This window comes from Thunnus albacares, chromosome 6 (assembly GCF_914725855.1).
Source record: "Thunnus albacares chromosome 6, fThuAlb1.1, whole genome shotgun sequence".
NCBI lineage: Eukaryota > Metazoa > Chordata > Actinopteri > Scombriformes > Scombridae > Thunnus > Thunnus albacares.
In genome coordinates this window covers 11038439-11052152 of record NC_058111.1, presented here as the reverse complement: position 1 = coordinate 11052152, position 13714 = coordinate 11038439, and the positions used below count along the sequence as shown (strand labels likewise).

General features: G+C 42.8%; 1 protein-coding gene and 1 long non-coding RNA gene across 5 annotated transcripts in view; one reads left to right on the top strand and one right to left on the bottom strand.

Annotated features, from left to right (window-relative positions):
* Positions 1–13714, top strand: part of robo1 (roundabout, axon guidance receptor, homolog 1 (Drosophila)) — a 128400-nt gene that overhangs the window by 96589 nt on the left and 18097 nt on the right. For 2 of the 3 annotated variants that reach the window (XM_044353162.1, XM_044353160.1), the window contains exons 7-17: positions 7–15; positions 1917–2041; positions 2304–2475; positions 4151–4356; positions 6389–6470; positions 6688–6856; positions 6951–7117; positions 7217–7338; positions 9076–9307; positions 10194–10315; positions 11851–12022. In XM_044353162.1, coding sequence (XP_044209097.1) covers positions 7–15; positions 1917–2041; positions 2304–2475; positions 4151–4356; positions 6389–6470; positions 6688–6856; positions 6951–7117; positions 7217–7338; positions 9076–9307; positions 10194–10315; positions 11851–12022 — 1578 coding nt within the window. The remainder of the gene's footprint in view (positions 1–6; positions 16–1916; positions 2042–2303; positions 2476–4150; positions 4357–6388; positions 6471–6687; positions 6857–6950; positions 7118–7216; positions 7339–9075; positions 9308–10193; positions 10316–11850; positions 12023–13714) is intronic. The other variant, XM_044353161.1, reaches the window with a different exon arrangement.
* Positions 1–13714, bottom strand: part of LOC122983445 — a 30471-nt gene that overhangs the window by 4844 nt on the left and 11913 nt on the right. The window contains exons 1-2 of one of the 2 annotated variants that reach the window (XR_006403703.1): positions 3996–4144; positions 1895–2019 (exon numbers count right to left, since the gene is read on the bottom strand). This is a non-coding gene — a long non-coding RNA (uncharacterized LOC122983445). Of the gene's footprint in view, positions 1–1894; positions 2020–3995; positions 4145–13714 lie in introns of those variants that run through there. The other variant, XR_006403704.1, reaches the window with a different exon arrangement.

Sequence of the window (13714 nt, the reverse complement as noted above, 5' to 3'; positions counted from 1 at the left end):
TTTTAGTCGTGTCTGGTAAGTTGAAATGTCACCCGTCACCTATTCACCGCCCTGACAGAGACAGGAAGCTGTCAGAACCCCCCTCCATCCTCCTCCCATCACCTCTCCACCCTCCAATCAGCACTCATGTTTCTGTTGTCAAGGGCAACAGTGACAAAAGGACATTAATGGGTAAAAATATGCTCAGCATGGTCCTCCAAGGTAAAGCCGCATCATTTCATTCTATTATTTTCCTCTTTTATGCATTACCAAACATCCCATCTAATTCATGGACAAATGATGTCTATATTTCAAATGACGGTTTCCAGATTGCTTTTCTACACAACCCCTGTATAAAAAGGATTTAAATGTTAGTAGGTGTGTAATATTGAGAGATTGTATCCAGTGTCCATTGAATGGAAGGTTTTAACCGGCCTGCATGTGAACCTCTACATTAGGGTGTGTCTCCTCACATAGACAGTCTATTAGAAGAGCAAGGCCTAATGTCACTGTAGAGCAGTGGTGGAATACTCCATTACAAGTAAAAGTCCTGCATGAAAAATCCTACATAAGTGGAAGTACGTAAGTATTAGTAGCAAAATGTAGTTAAAGTATTGCAGTAAAAGTAGTGGTTTGGTCCCTCTGACTGATATATTATTATGTGACATCATTAGATTATTAATACCGAAGCATCAGTCTGTAAGCAGCATGTTACTGTTGTAGCTGCTGGAGGTGGAGCTAGTTTGAACTACTTTATATACAATTAGGTACTTTAGTCCAGTGGTTCCCAACCTAGGGGTCGGGCCCCTCCAAAGGGTCACCAGATAAATCTGAGGGGTCGTGAGATGATTAATGGGAGAGGAAAGAAGGAAAAACAAAGTTCTGATACACAAATCTGTTTTCAGTTTTTAGATTTTTTCTCTAATCTTTGATTTTTGGTGAAATATTGGATCATTTGAACACTTATTGAAATTAAATCAAGTGAGAAGTTTAGAGGGAAAAATCACTATTTGGTGGAGCTGTTAACAACTCACAGACATGTGAAATGTGACCGCGACTACACACTGCTTTTTTGTAAGACATCAAAAGCCAAAAAGGTTGGAAACCACTGGTTTCATCTTTAACAATGTGTTGTATTTTAAAAGCTTGTTATATTATTCATTGTGTCAAATCTTCATCTGAAAAGTAACTAAAGCTGTCAAATAAATGTAGTGGAGTGAAAGTATAAAGTAGCATAAAATGGAAATACTAAGTACATTTATTCAAGTACAAGTACTTGAATAAATGTACTTAGTTACTTTCCACCACTGCTGTAGAGCTGCATAGAGGACATTGGCTATGACACCACACTCCTATGACACCACACATGGAAAAACCCCTGTTAAAGGGGAGTTTTTCCTTGCGTTCTGTCACCAAGAGCTTGCTCATGGGGGGAATGCTGGGTCTCTGTAAATTAAAGAGTATGGTCTAGACCTGTTCTATGTGAAAAGTGCCTTGAGATAACTTCTGTTGTGATTTGGCACTATATAAATAAAACTGACTTGATTGACTTGACTCAGTCTGAGCTGGAATTTGTCATTAAGATGCATGGATAAAGCATCTTAGTAGAGGGTGCTATTGGAGGGTGGCAGCATGGACAGATGGCTCAAATTTATTCCCCATTTCCATGTAAATTTTAATGGTCTCTGTCCTTGCCCATGCAAATCAGAGGGCTTGTTTTTTCTATTCATTACATCGACAATATGACTGCATTTTGAATTTTATCAGCATACTGTTTAATCTGCTGTGCACACACCATGCAAAGTTTTGAAAGAGAGCTGTAATCCTTTCAGTCAAATAACCCAGATGACTTGTAACTGTAAAGATGAGAACTACAGTAGTATAGTATGGTGTGTTTGTTTATTCAATAACTAACCACTCTCATGGCTGTCCTCCAGTGCCCCCAGCGTTTGTGGTGAGACCAAGGAACCAGGTGGTTGGGGTTGGCAGAACCGTCACCTTCCAGTGCGAGGTCACTGGTAACCCACAGCCAGCCATTTTCTGGCAGCGGGAAGGCAGTCAGGTAATCAAAATAAACAAACAAAATAAAATTAAGGTTTTCATGCCAAAATGCTTCATAAGTTCAGGTAATAGTGCACCTGAAAATCATCTGTTTTAGTTTGAAAAGCATAAATCATTTTAAAGTTTGTAAAGAACTATTTTGTTCACTTTATAGCTTGTATCTCAGCACAGATAATTTGCATATATTTGCAAATTTGGAGAGAAAATTGTCACATTAATTTGCTCTAGTCTCACTGCATGTGATCTATTTTCATCCCTGACAGAACCTGTTGTTCTCCTACCAACCTCCTCAACCATCCAGCCGGTTTTCTGTATCCCAGACTGGGGACCTGACTATCACTGATGCTGAACGCTCAGACATGGGATACTACAGCTGCCAGGCCCTCAACATTGCTGGCAGTGTCATCACCAAGGCTTTACTAGAGGTCACTGATGGTGAGCAACCTTTCCATTTAAACACAGTTTCTACATACAGCAAAGCCTCAGAGGGAATTAGAGGAACACTGAACGAAAAACTTGACTGGATAAATATTGGTATTTCAGATAATCTTTGGCTCATGAGGATAATGCTGTTCATCTGAAATACTGTGGTTGTGCTATAGAGCATATTAATATCCGAATTGAGGTTTGTGAGGTTTGGTCTGGCCTGGTCAATGTGTTCCTGTCAGAGGTAGAGACTCTCTGGTGCCTGTGCACCCAGACCGTGGCTCAGTATTTGGCTTTGCTGGCTTCACACTGGCTAATGTCTCCTTCAGTATTCCATGGCTGGCTTGCTGCTGTCTACCGTTGGAAGTCTGTGGCCGTGTGGTGAGGTCTGGATTGGGTCCTCTAATTACTTTGCTAGCCAATCCCCGTCAGCCTGGTGGACTAACCTTGGCTTAATTCCCACCGTTCCCACAGCGATCTGGGCAACTATTATTTTGTCTATGACACACCTAGATTCATCCCTTCATTTACCAAATGTCCTTCTTCATTTCAGGCCTACAATGGTATGCTCCATCTCTCTCTCCACTTTTCTCTCTCTCATTCTGTCTTGCTCTCTGGATAATAATAACAGTTATTAAAGTGAGCATACTGCACTGAGGCCACCACCTCTCCGCAGGCAGATCTGGTAATTACAGGTCATGCTGACAATATTTTAGTAATTGCACCATCCCTGACACAAAAGCAAAGACAAAGCGGGCCAGAGATTACACCGCAGTATGGTTCTGAGGATCTATGCACACACACATACATCATTATGTGTTGCCTTTACACTGTGTTAGGTATTAATTTGATTGTTCCTCACTGAATGTAACTTGCTAGTAAATCAGTAGAGCTGACAGCAATGGTCATTAATAGTGCTATGAATAATAATAATAATCAGGGGGAGGCAGACAACCTATAGCAGGAACATGATGAATCACACACAGTAGAGACAAAATAAAAATGAAGAAATGATCAGGTGCATGTAATTAAAGTCTCTCATCTTTTTTTTTCTTCTCTCTCTTTGGCCTCCTCTTGCTCCTCTTTCTGTGTCTCTCATATAAATGCTTTCTCTTTATTTGTTGTGTGTGTTTTTGTCTACTGGTTGAACACCCAGCGTTCACAGGCTGGGAAGCAGGGAGGGGGAGTTTAAACGTCCTTATGCTAATAACATTGTTCTGGCTAGATGTTTTTATAAGCATTTTCTCCCTTGTTTTGTGTTTTATGGTTGGGGGATGGGCCAGGGGATTGTTGGCTGCGTGTGTTCATATGTGTAGTGCCAGGCATCTGGTAGAGCTGCAGCGAGAAGGCTGAAGTATCTGAGGCCATTTCATTTTAATTACGCTGCTTTTATTTGGCTAAGTTCAACTCCTGCTGCTGAATGATTAGAAAAATGCTTCCAGTTCTTAAAATTGGATTTAATTAGTCTCCCACTACCCTTGCAGTTTTCACATGCTTACATTGTTACATGCTGTTTGTCAGATTCTCACCATTTTCTGCCTTTTGTGTGTTTCTTCACACAAGCTGGATATAATTGTCTGAATCCTCCGTTTCTCTCGTTCTTGCTACACCACATGAACAGCTTCACAGTTTTTGTCCTTCCATTCCTCCACATAATTGCTCATTCGACTTCCTCCGTCCATAGTTGTGTCAGACCGCCCGCCGCCAGTGATCAGACAGGGCCCGACCAATCAGACAGTGGCTGTGGACGGCACAGTGGTCCTCAACTGTGTCGCATCAGGTAACCCCACCCCCACCATCCTGTGGAGGAAGGATGGAGTGTTGGTGTCCACCCATGACTCCAGGGTCAAACAGCTGGACACAGGTGCACTGCAGATCCGCTATGCAAAGGTAAGACACCTGCACACATGCTCAGATCCCTTTTAACTTCAAGCAAAGTAAAAGCCACTGTACTGTGGCATTTGGAGTTAATTTATGATTGACTATGAATGTATAAGCTGGCCTTGTATTTCTATGTTTATGTAAAAATATGTTTTTGATCAAGATTTTCTATTAGGCTGCCTTTAATGTCGCAATCCATTCAAATGAACTTCAAAGTTGTCCATATCACTTCTATAATGCGCTCGGCAAACCCCCGCTGGTTGGTAAATAAACCATGTGTTCCCTGCCAGCAACCAGCCCTCAGTGGGCTGTCAGTCAGTTGTCGCGGGTTTGAAATGGAGTCTGTGAAGTCAGACAGTCTGTAGTTCTTGTCAGTCAGCAAGCACAGTGGGTTTTGTGTGTAATTTAGTGTGTGAGTGAGTTTGTGTGTGTGTGTGTGTGTGTGTGTGTGTGTTTGAGATTGCAAGCTGTGTGATGCTGAACACGCTCTTAGGGAGAGACAAGTAGGGGGTGCTGACGTGTCTTCCAGATGGAGGCGTCACAGGGTCAGAGTTCGCGTCAGTTTGTGGTATTCTGATGAATGCTGGCATGTCTTGTGGTGACAAGATTGCAGTGTGATTGGGCTGCCAGTGAGAAGCAGGCAGTAGGGGATGTGTCTAAATCTACAGTCTATGGTCTGAACCCCTATCCTGATGTAGCTGAGTAAACCCTGCAGGCATTTTACATTAATGAACCTTTCATTTCTACTTGACAACATTTTAATGAAGGCATTTTTGATGCGTGAGGTAATTTATTTTATTAATGTGGTTGCGTGAGTGTTATTGTTATTGAGTTTTAATACATAGTCTTACCTACCAGACAAAGAAATAAACACTTTGTGGGTCGTTGGCAGAACATGTTCACACTCAGTTATTCAAACAATTTATCTTTTTCTGTTTTGCTCTCTTTATTTTGCTTATACACCAGCACAGTAGCCCTTAGCGTACTGCTTCACCAACAAACCACAACAGAATTATTTGTCTTACTCACAGACTTTGAATGCAGTTGACACCGCAGACATTTAAAAAATATAGCAAATGGAAAATATGTCATGTTTTTCACCTTTGCCGGCAGGGTTATGTTTTCTGTTTTGTTTATTTGCCTGTTAGCTAGCAGAATATCTATGAAACTTGTCAAATGACTTCTATTAAATTTGGAGGAAATGTAGGCCATGAGCCAAAAAGCACTTGATTTGTATTTGGTCAGGATCCAGATACAGGTACCGATCCAAGAATTTTTTGAGAAAGGGCTTTTTTTCTGCTTGTTTTCTCATGAACTAGTGCACTTTGAATGAAAAATATCTGGCACACGTTCTAGACGATTGTCTCTCATTATGTGTATTTTGATTCGGGTCCAAAGTGAATGCAGATTACAAATGTCTAAACATGTTTTTTTTATTTTTAAAATAACACATTTAGAGGATTGTTCAGCCTCTCTAAGTGCTTCCTAGCTTTGTTAGACATATGCATGTCGCGAAATGTTGCTTTTAAACTTACAATGTAATTCACCTGGCTCATAATACATATATTCAGATTTCAATAAGGTGTGCTCTGAAATTTTATTGTACCTCACTTTTCTGAACAAAGTTATATCTAAAAAGCGTTTGCATAATTGAGGTATGACCAAACTGCCACCACATCTGTTCCACAGAGCAACCACTTCCATATTTGGTACTCAGGGGGATGGTAGACAGAGAAAAGGGTCTCCAATTAGTCTATGATCCTGTGAAAATCTTTTCCATTTGACTAGGAATTGTCTGCCACTTGGCCTTTCCAGCTGCTTTCGCCCAGTTCCTGCTATGAAAGAGATGATATTGAGATTATCAGGCAATGACAGCTGCCTGTTACAGACTCTGTCAGAATGTCAATAAGCAGAGCAGTGATGGTGGGGGAGAGATAGCAAGAAGCAGAAAGAGGGGGAGAGACTGCTACCAGATCAGGAAACTATGGCAGGCGTTGAAATAATTTCCATGTAACCAAATATGCCCCCCCTCTTCCGCCAGCTTGGTGACACCGGCACCTACACCTGCATCGCCTCCACACCCAGTGGTGAGGCCTCATGGAAAGCCTATTTAGAGGTCCAAGGTAAGTGAGATTTTTGTCCATCGGCATTAGTTTTCTATCAACAGGTGTAGAGTCTTTTAATCATTTCAGTTGGATATGTTGTACTATTATTCATTATGATGTCCAAAAGAACAAGCCAAATGAGAAAAACAGAATTGAAGATTGGAGGGATTTACTGGGAAACAGCAATAAACTATATTCTCACCTGTTTCCTTTCCTCTGTCTGTTCTACATTTAGAGTTTGGAGTTCCAGTCCAGCCAAACAGACCTACTGACCCAAACCTGATCCCCAGTGCCCCCTCCAAACCTGAGGTCACTGACGTTACCCGGACCTCTGTCACTCTTTCCTGGAAGCCTAACCTTAATGCTGGAGCCACACCCACCTCCTATGTTATAGAGGCCTTCAGGTAAAACTAATCAGCTTGACCGTAAATAAACAAATCATTGCATGGCTGTATTAACACCTTTTAAACTGCAATTCTCTCTGTTGTGTGTCCACAGTCATGCATCAGGGAGCAGCTGGCAGACCCTGGCAGAGCATGTGAAAACTGAGTCATTTGTACTAAAGGGCTTGAAGCCCAGTGCCGTCTACCTCTTCTTAGTACGGGCAGCCAATGCCTATGGGCTGAGTGATCCCAGTCCTATCACTGATGCTGTGAAAACACAAGGTGAGAACTCTTTTTTTTTTTTTTTTTTTTTTTTGCTTTTTGCTATTGGTTGGTAGTTTGAGGCTAGATCAATTAATTTCTCTGTTCATCTGCATACAGATATCCCCCCTACTAGTCAGGGAGTGGACCATCGTCAGATCCAGAGGGAGTTGGGGGAAGTGGTCATCCACCTGCACAACCCAACCATTCTCTCCTCCTCCTCTGTCAGGGTACAGTGGACGGTGAGTATCAAGAATGCCTGAATTTCAGTGACTGTTCTTAACACAGCTGCAGCCAGCTACAGATTGCCATATGGATCATTAGTATAGCTGGTCACCAAAGCTCCAAGGTTAGTTTAGTTATGTGCCTACGGTCAATTTGTCAGGCCACTCAGCCGAGCTAAAGTGCTAACATCCTCGCACCCTAAAGTAGAAGGACACTGCAGAGAGCAGCCTGGAACACGGTCTAAGTGTTCTTAGTGTCCATCTGGCATGGGCCCTGAGCTGGTTGGCTGGCCAGAGACCAAAGATCTGCAGCCATGCCCACAGTGGACCTCTCAAACCCGCCCAAAAGCTGGACTACAGAGCACAGCTTTCTGCAATAGGCCATATAATACCGTATAGCAGTGTGTGGCGTGCCAGTCTATGCCCTCTCAGATTGAAAACACTTCACGGCTGTTAAAATAATACAAGTGAGAAGGAAGAGGCGGCCAACTCATACTCTTAAGTGGAAATGGCTTACAGATGTTAAAGCGGATAGGTGGGTGAGGAAGAAGGATAGAACTTGGAGCTTATGGTGACGTTTCTTTCCCCTTGCAAGCTGAATATGAAGTAGTGTGTTCACCTGAATTTGAGCTGCTTAATGCCCTTTTTTCAGAATATGACATAATAAAGCTGCAGATTATAGCTGTCCAGTTACACAGCAGATATCTGTTTGCAGAATGGCCTTTGTTTTAACTGAAGGCACATTCAACCTGCTTTGCCTTTTGACATAACGCCACCCCTACATTCCCTGGTATTATGAAGTGCCATGGTAAGTGATGAATGGGAATGGGAAACGTGAAAAGGATACTGACATGTCAAGACTGATTTAAAACATTACTGCCCAGTTACCCTGTCTCCTTGGAATGTTCCAGAAAAACACATGACATGAGGGAGACTGACATTGTAGTTAAACGCCACAGTTTCCGTGTTTTGTGGGGTTAAATCTATTCCCAGTGTGGAGTTTCTTGGTTTTACATTTTCCTTTGTGTTGTGGTAAATGGTTGCACAGTTTTCAGGCTAATGAAGACCACCTGAGCCGGGAGCATATTTTATGGGGGAGGGATAAAGAAATCACTACAATCTTTACAAGCCAGTGCTGCTTGCCTTCCACAGGGACTCGTAGGGATATTAGCATACTGGTTAGCGGTTATTCTTTTCTATAAACATTCTGGATCACAAAGCAACATTAATTATCCTTAGATTAAACTAACAGACAAATCCATTCCAATTACATATATCCTCTTTATTTAGCTACATCAAACTCCATTTCACTTTGTTTTACTCTCAACTTCTGGTACTCCGTATAAAGGTACCCTTTCCCCCTCTCCCTTGACTTCAGCAGCCAGTCACTACACTGGAGAACAGGACAGGATGAGACAGGCTGTTCTGGGAGCCTGGGCCCTATTTAACCAGCTCCAGACTTAGAGGAACCTCTGGCCAATGACCTCATACTGCGGTTTGCACAAATCGCTGCTGCTCCAAATGGCGCATAGACAGACAGTCAAAAAGAAAGATGTAGATGTGGATGGATAACCAGAGGGGTGATGTGATGAGTTAGCATGCCATTCGATCCAGCGCCTGGTGTATCAGTCGCATAAATCCATAGCTGTCCAGTGATGCTACAATCTGTTATGTTGCTGTATTATTTTCCACTGTTAACTGTTAAGCACCTAATCAAGTCGAGCTGACACCACCTATTGTCTGGTTTCTCACTAGGTGGAGCAGCAGGTGCAGTACATCCAGGGCTACAAGGTGATGTACAGGCCTTCACCAGAGGGGCAACAGAGGAGTGAATGGGCTGTGTTCGAGGTGCGCACTCCCGGGGAGGACAGCGCCGTTGTGCCGCAGCTTCGAAAGGGAGTCACATACGAATTCAAAGTCCGCCCCTTCTTCAATGAATTCCAGGGAACAGACAGTGATGTCAAAATTGGCAAGACACTGGAGGAAGGTGGGGGATGTGTATGAGTGTGCAAATGCGCTGTAGTGCTTGCATGTGTGCAGGCATGTTTTCATGTTTACACAATTTTATATGCACAGCTTGCATGTGCGAGAGCATACAACAGCTGTTCACAGCAGGCAGTGAGGGAAGGATTTTTCTATGTTAAAATGCGGTGTATTCAAGCATGTTAGTGTGAATGTTCGGCTCTTTAAAAGGCCCTATGGAAACCCATATGCAACACTCCAGTACTAAGGGTTGTACTAATTTTTCATAGGGTGTGGTTGTGGCAGTCTCATGAGGTTTGGTTGAAACCCAACAGCAAATTTTAATCTGTAGTGAACAGTTAAGAGAAATGCGAGTGTAAAGTGTTTACTAGAGAGTATATTTGTGTGTGTTGCATGTGTGGGAGGGTTTTGATCTTTTCCTGCTAAATTCTCCTTTGTTCCCACTTTTGTTGATAATTGTTTTCAGAGCTCTATACATAATGTTTGTTCTCTCCTTAGCAGAAAACTGCCTGTTTTCATAGCACTCACTCACACTGTGATTATGTCTTTTCTATTGCATTCATAATTATTTCAGTTTAATTACCACAGAGTTAGAGTTCACACACCAGCATACACCACATCATCATAACTCCATATCTGTTTCGAGTATACAGTTATTTGTTTTTATTTACCCACAAAAGCACTTGTATTCAAGTTTTCAGATGAAAGCATCCTAGTTTTGATTATTAGTCCTTTGTTCTCACCTCAGTTTTAGTCTCACACAGAGATAAAGGACAAATTCTGACAGCTAAATGGGGCGAGACGAGGAGAGACTGCACGCAGTTATGAAAAAAAAAAATCAGTATCATGTATGAAGGTGTGTTTTTTATCTTTTGTCTACCCCCCCTCAGCCCCCAGTGCCCCTCCTCGCGAGGTTACAGTGACGGAGAGCGGGGACAATGGGACCGCCATCGTGGTCTCCTGGCAACCCCCTCCAGAAGAGGAGCAGAATGGGGTGGTCCAGGAATACAAGGTAACAAAAAAACCAGCCAGCAGCTACCTAAAGTGTGTGCAAGTGGGACTCATGCTGTAGAGACACAAATGACAGGCAAACAGGGATGCAGACAGAGCAGATAACAGAGACATTGCACAGACATAGAAAGGTAACAAATTCCTTGATGCACCTTTGTAGAATCCTCAGTGCTCCCCCCTCTGTGTGCAGACAGAGATTAAAATGAGTCAAAAGAAGGGTAGCTGGTCAAAACTTGTTGTGAAACAGTGCCATCTGGTGGAGACTGTGGACTCTTACATTGTGTGACGTTTCAAAGATGTATAGTGGAGCAATTTATGCAGTAGTTATTGCTGGGTTTCTTTTTTCATCTAATGGTATTCAGTCCTTTCCCTGTGGAAGATAAAAGGTTTGGCCTTGCATGACAGGATCCATGACAGATGCTGCATTTCAAATCCTACACTGATACAAATGAGATTTAGAATAATTTGACATTTAAAAAGCAAAAATATTTTATGATTTAGTAGAGATATTCATGTGAAGGCAGGTTGCACGTACGGTAGTAGAGTGGAAGATGATAATGACCAAGGACAAAATAATAAAGAGACAGACCTCTATTATAATTCCAGTCATTTCTCAGGTCGTGGGTTGCGCTAATGCATCATTCAACCTATAGCACCTCTTTCCGAGTCACCTTTTCCTCCTTCTTACTTGATAATGTATGCTCTTAGTGTGATAGCCTCAGTTTGGACAGTGCTGTTCTCTCATACATTATGCTGTGGAAGTCCTGTATTTTAATTGGACAGCCTTTTTGTGTCACAGGGAATATAGGTTAGTGCCGGAAAGGGAGATGAGGCAAAGCCAGTGAGAAAGTTAAGCCACTGTTCATTTTCCAGGTAAATGTTTTCTGGTGATAGGCTTTAGAGTAATTTCATGGTTTTTAAGTCCAACTCGACAGCGTTCCCTGCTCATTACTGAGCCAGGTCCCCAGCGGCTCACATCACATTAGTGCGAACACACACACGCACACACATGTATAGTATGCTCCCAAGGAAGTGTGTACGTTAACCTAGTTAACCAGTGGGAGGAGTTGGAGGGTTAAGAAAGCAGAATGTCAGGGGTTCAGGATGTAGAGGTCTACAGGCCTCATGCTGAAGTGAATGTGTAGTTCTCTTTGTGACCCTTGTTTGAGTCAGCTTAGGAGACCGCTCTCCTTCCTGGGAGTGACAGCACTTAGCTTCTGCTGAAATTGGGTTATGGGGGTGATTACTGATCCCCATTTGTTTTTCAAGGGCTCAAGCCTGCACTGATGTGTTATGGCTAGCTCAGGTAATACTGACTCTGTGTTCAGAACAGCCTGTATAGCATAAAGCCATGTTGTAAAATGTTTTCCAACCTCAGAGATGTAACTCAATACCCATGGTGTGCAAAACTTTGCAATTGCAGCACCAACCAATTACAGGGACAAAGATCAGTGGCAGCTACCAAACTGAATGTTGTCACAAAGCTTTCATAACAGTGCCTCATTCTACACTTTGTCTCTGTCTGTGTTATGACAGATTTGGTGCTTGGGGAATGAGAGCAGATACCACATTAACCGCACAGTTGACGGCTCAACCTTTTCCGTGGTGATTCCCAGTCTGGCCCCAGGGATCCGCTACAGTGTGGAGGTAGCAGCTAGCACCGGGGCCGGTCCTGGAGTCAAGAGCGATGTCACCTTTTTCCAGCTCGGTGAGTAGAATGATCCTCTTCGTTTCTCTAGGAGTTCATATCATCATTTTGTTTGGCTTCCAGTGGATACATGCTGTTTTTTAATGTATTTGTCCTCTGGCAATCCTTGCCCACAGAATGAAGCCCAATCACTGACAAATAATTATGGCATTAATCCAGTCATCTCAAATTAAGAGCTTTTCAGTAATATGACTTTCTGCCAAGTAAACAGACAATTACGCCAATTCCTTTCTTTGTAGTAATGGACATGTTCAAGCCTCTGCCTGCTTTCTCTTTCATTATCAACAGCAATGCCTAAAACTGTAATTGACGTGATTACTGTTATACTAACATCATTAAACTTGCCACGGAAGTGTATGATAAGTTTGAGTGACAGGGAACTTACAGAGTGCTGATCTGTCTGTTCAGTTTTTGTGCACACTAAGTTGGCTTTTCCCTACAGTCGCTGGCACTGCGACCAACACGGGAACATTAAATTCCTGTGCAGCAGAGCTGTGGAGCTAGCTACTCCACCCTGCTCTGCTCTCCAGTCAAGGATGCAATGTTTTCTGCCTCTGCTCTGCTTCAAACAACAAAGGCAATAATGAATCCTGCACTCCGGGCTCAGACATGACATGTTATTAATGCTAAGAAACACAGTGTTGACTGCATCAGGGCTATTTGTTGTAATTTACTTCTTATTTTTGTTCTTTTTGTCTAGACGGACAGATTCTTTGAGATACTTTGTCAGTTTTATTCCCCAAAGCTCTGAGCAGGCCTACACGGGAGAGGGATGGAAAACACATGAATATCAGAATGAAGAGGAGAGAGAACTCCATCTGGTTTTAAATGTGTGATTGAGTAGGCTGGGATGGGCATGAAGAAGCATCAGCTGTGACTGATACAATTTCTCTCACTTGAAGAGTTCCTGTGGTGATTGTTGCCATGTTCCAACACTGGAGTGGAACAATGTGCCTCGGGGACCAGCGCTTCACCCAAATGCATTTGTCACACTCTGAGCTTGTATGCGTCATCCCAGCCTAGATACCTGTACAGTCCCTTGTGGGCTGCTTAGTCACATTGGCATGCTCCGTTCACTCGGCCAGACAGAGCCACAAATTGAGAAGACAGAGAAGTGAGAAGAGTGCCAGTCGAATAGAGACATGGACCGAGTGAGTGAGACAAAGACAGACACAAGGATATGGAGGGGTAAAGGCGGGGAGCTGGTTTCTTTGGGGAAATGTTTTTGCCTTTGGCTTAGAGAGTTGATAGAAAAGAGTGGCTCCAACATGAAAGACTTGAGAAAAAGAGATGAAGACAAAGTAACACGAACATGAAGAAATTTCAGAATGGCGTGGGGGTGGGGCAACTCAGAGAAGTCTTTCATGTATCACGCATGAGGGAGAGCACAGAGAGAATAGACAGATGAGAAAAACAGACTGAGAGCGGGCTTTTGTGAGCAGCCGTACAGACAGTGCCTTTACAGTGCATTTCACAGCAGAAACAGCTTCAAGGCATTTTGCACCTCAGCTTTCCACAGATGTGCCTCAGTTTGCTAATTACTGTGGTGTCTGTATTTGAGGATCATCTCATTGGATTTATTTATATGATTATGAAACCACCATTGCTCGGAGTAAATGATGCCTCTCTGTGTTTTCCTATCCGGTTCCATCAGGCTTGTGTGGCGCACAGACTCTGTTTGAATGTCTTTGG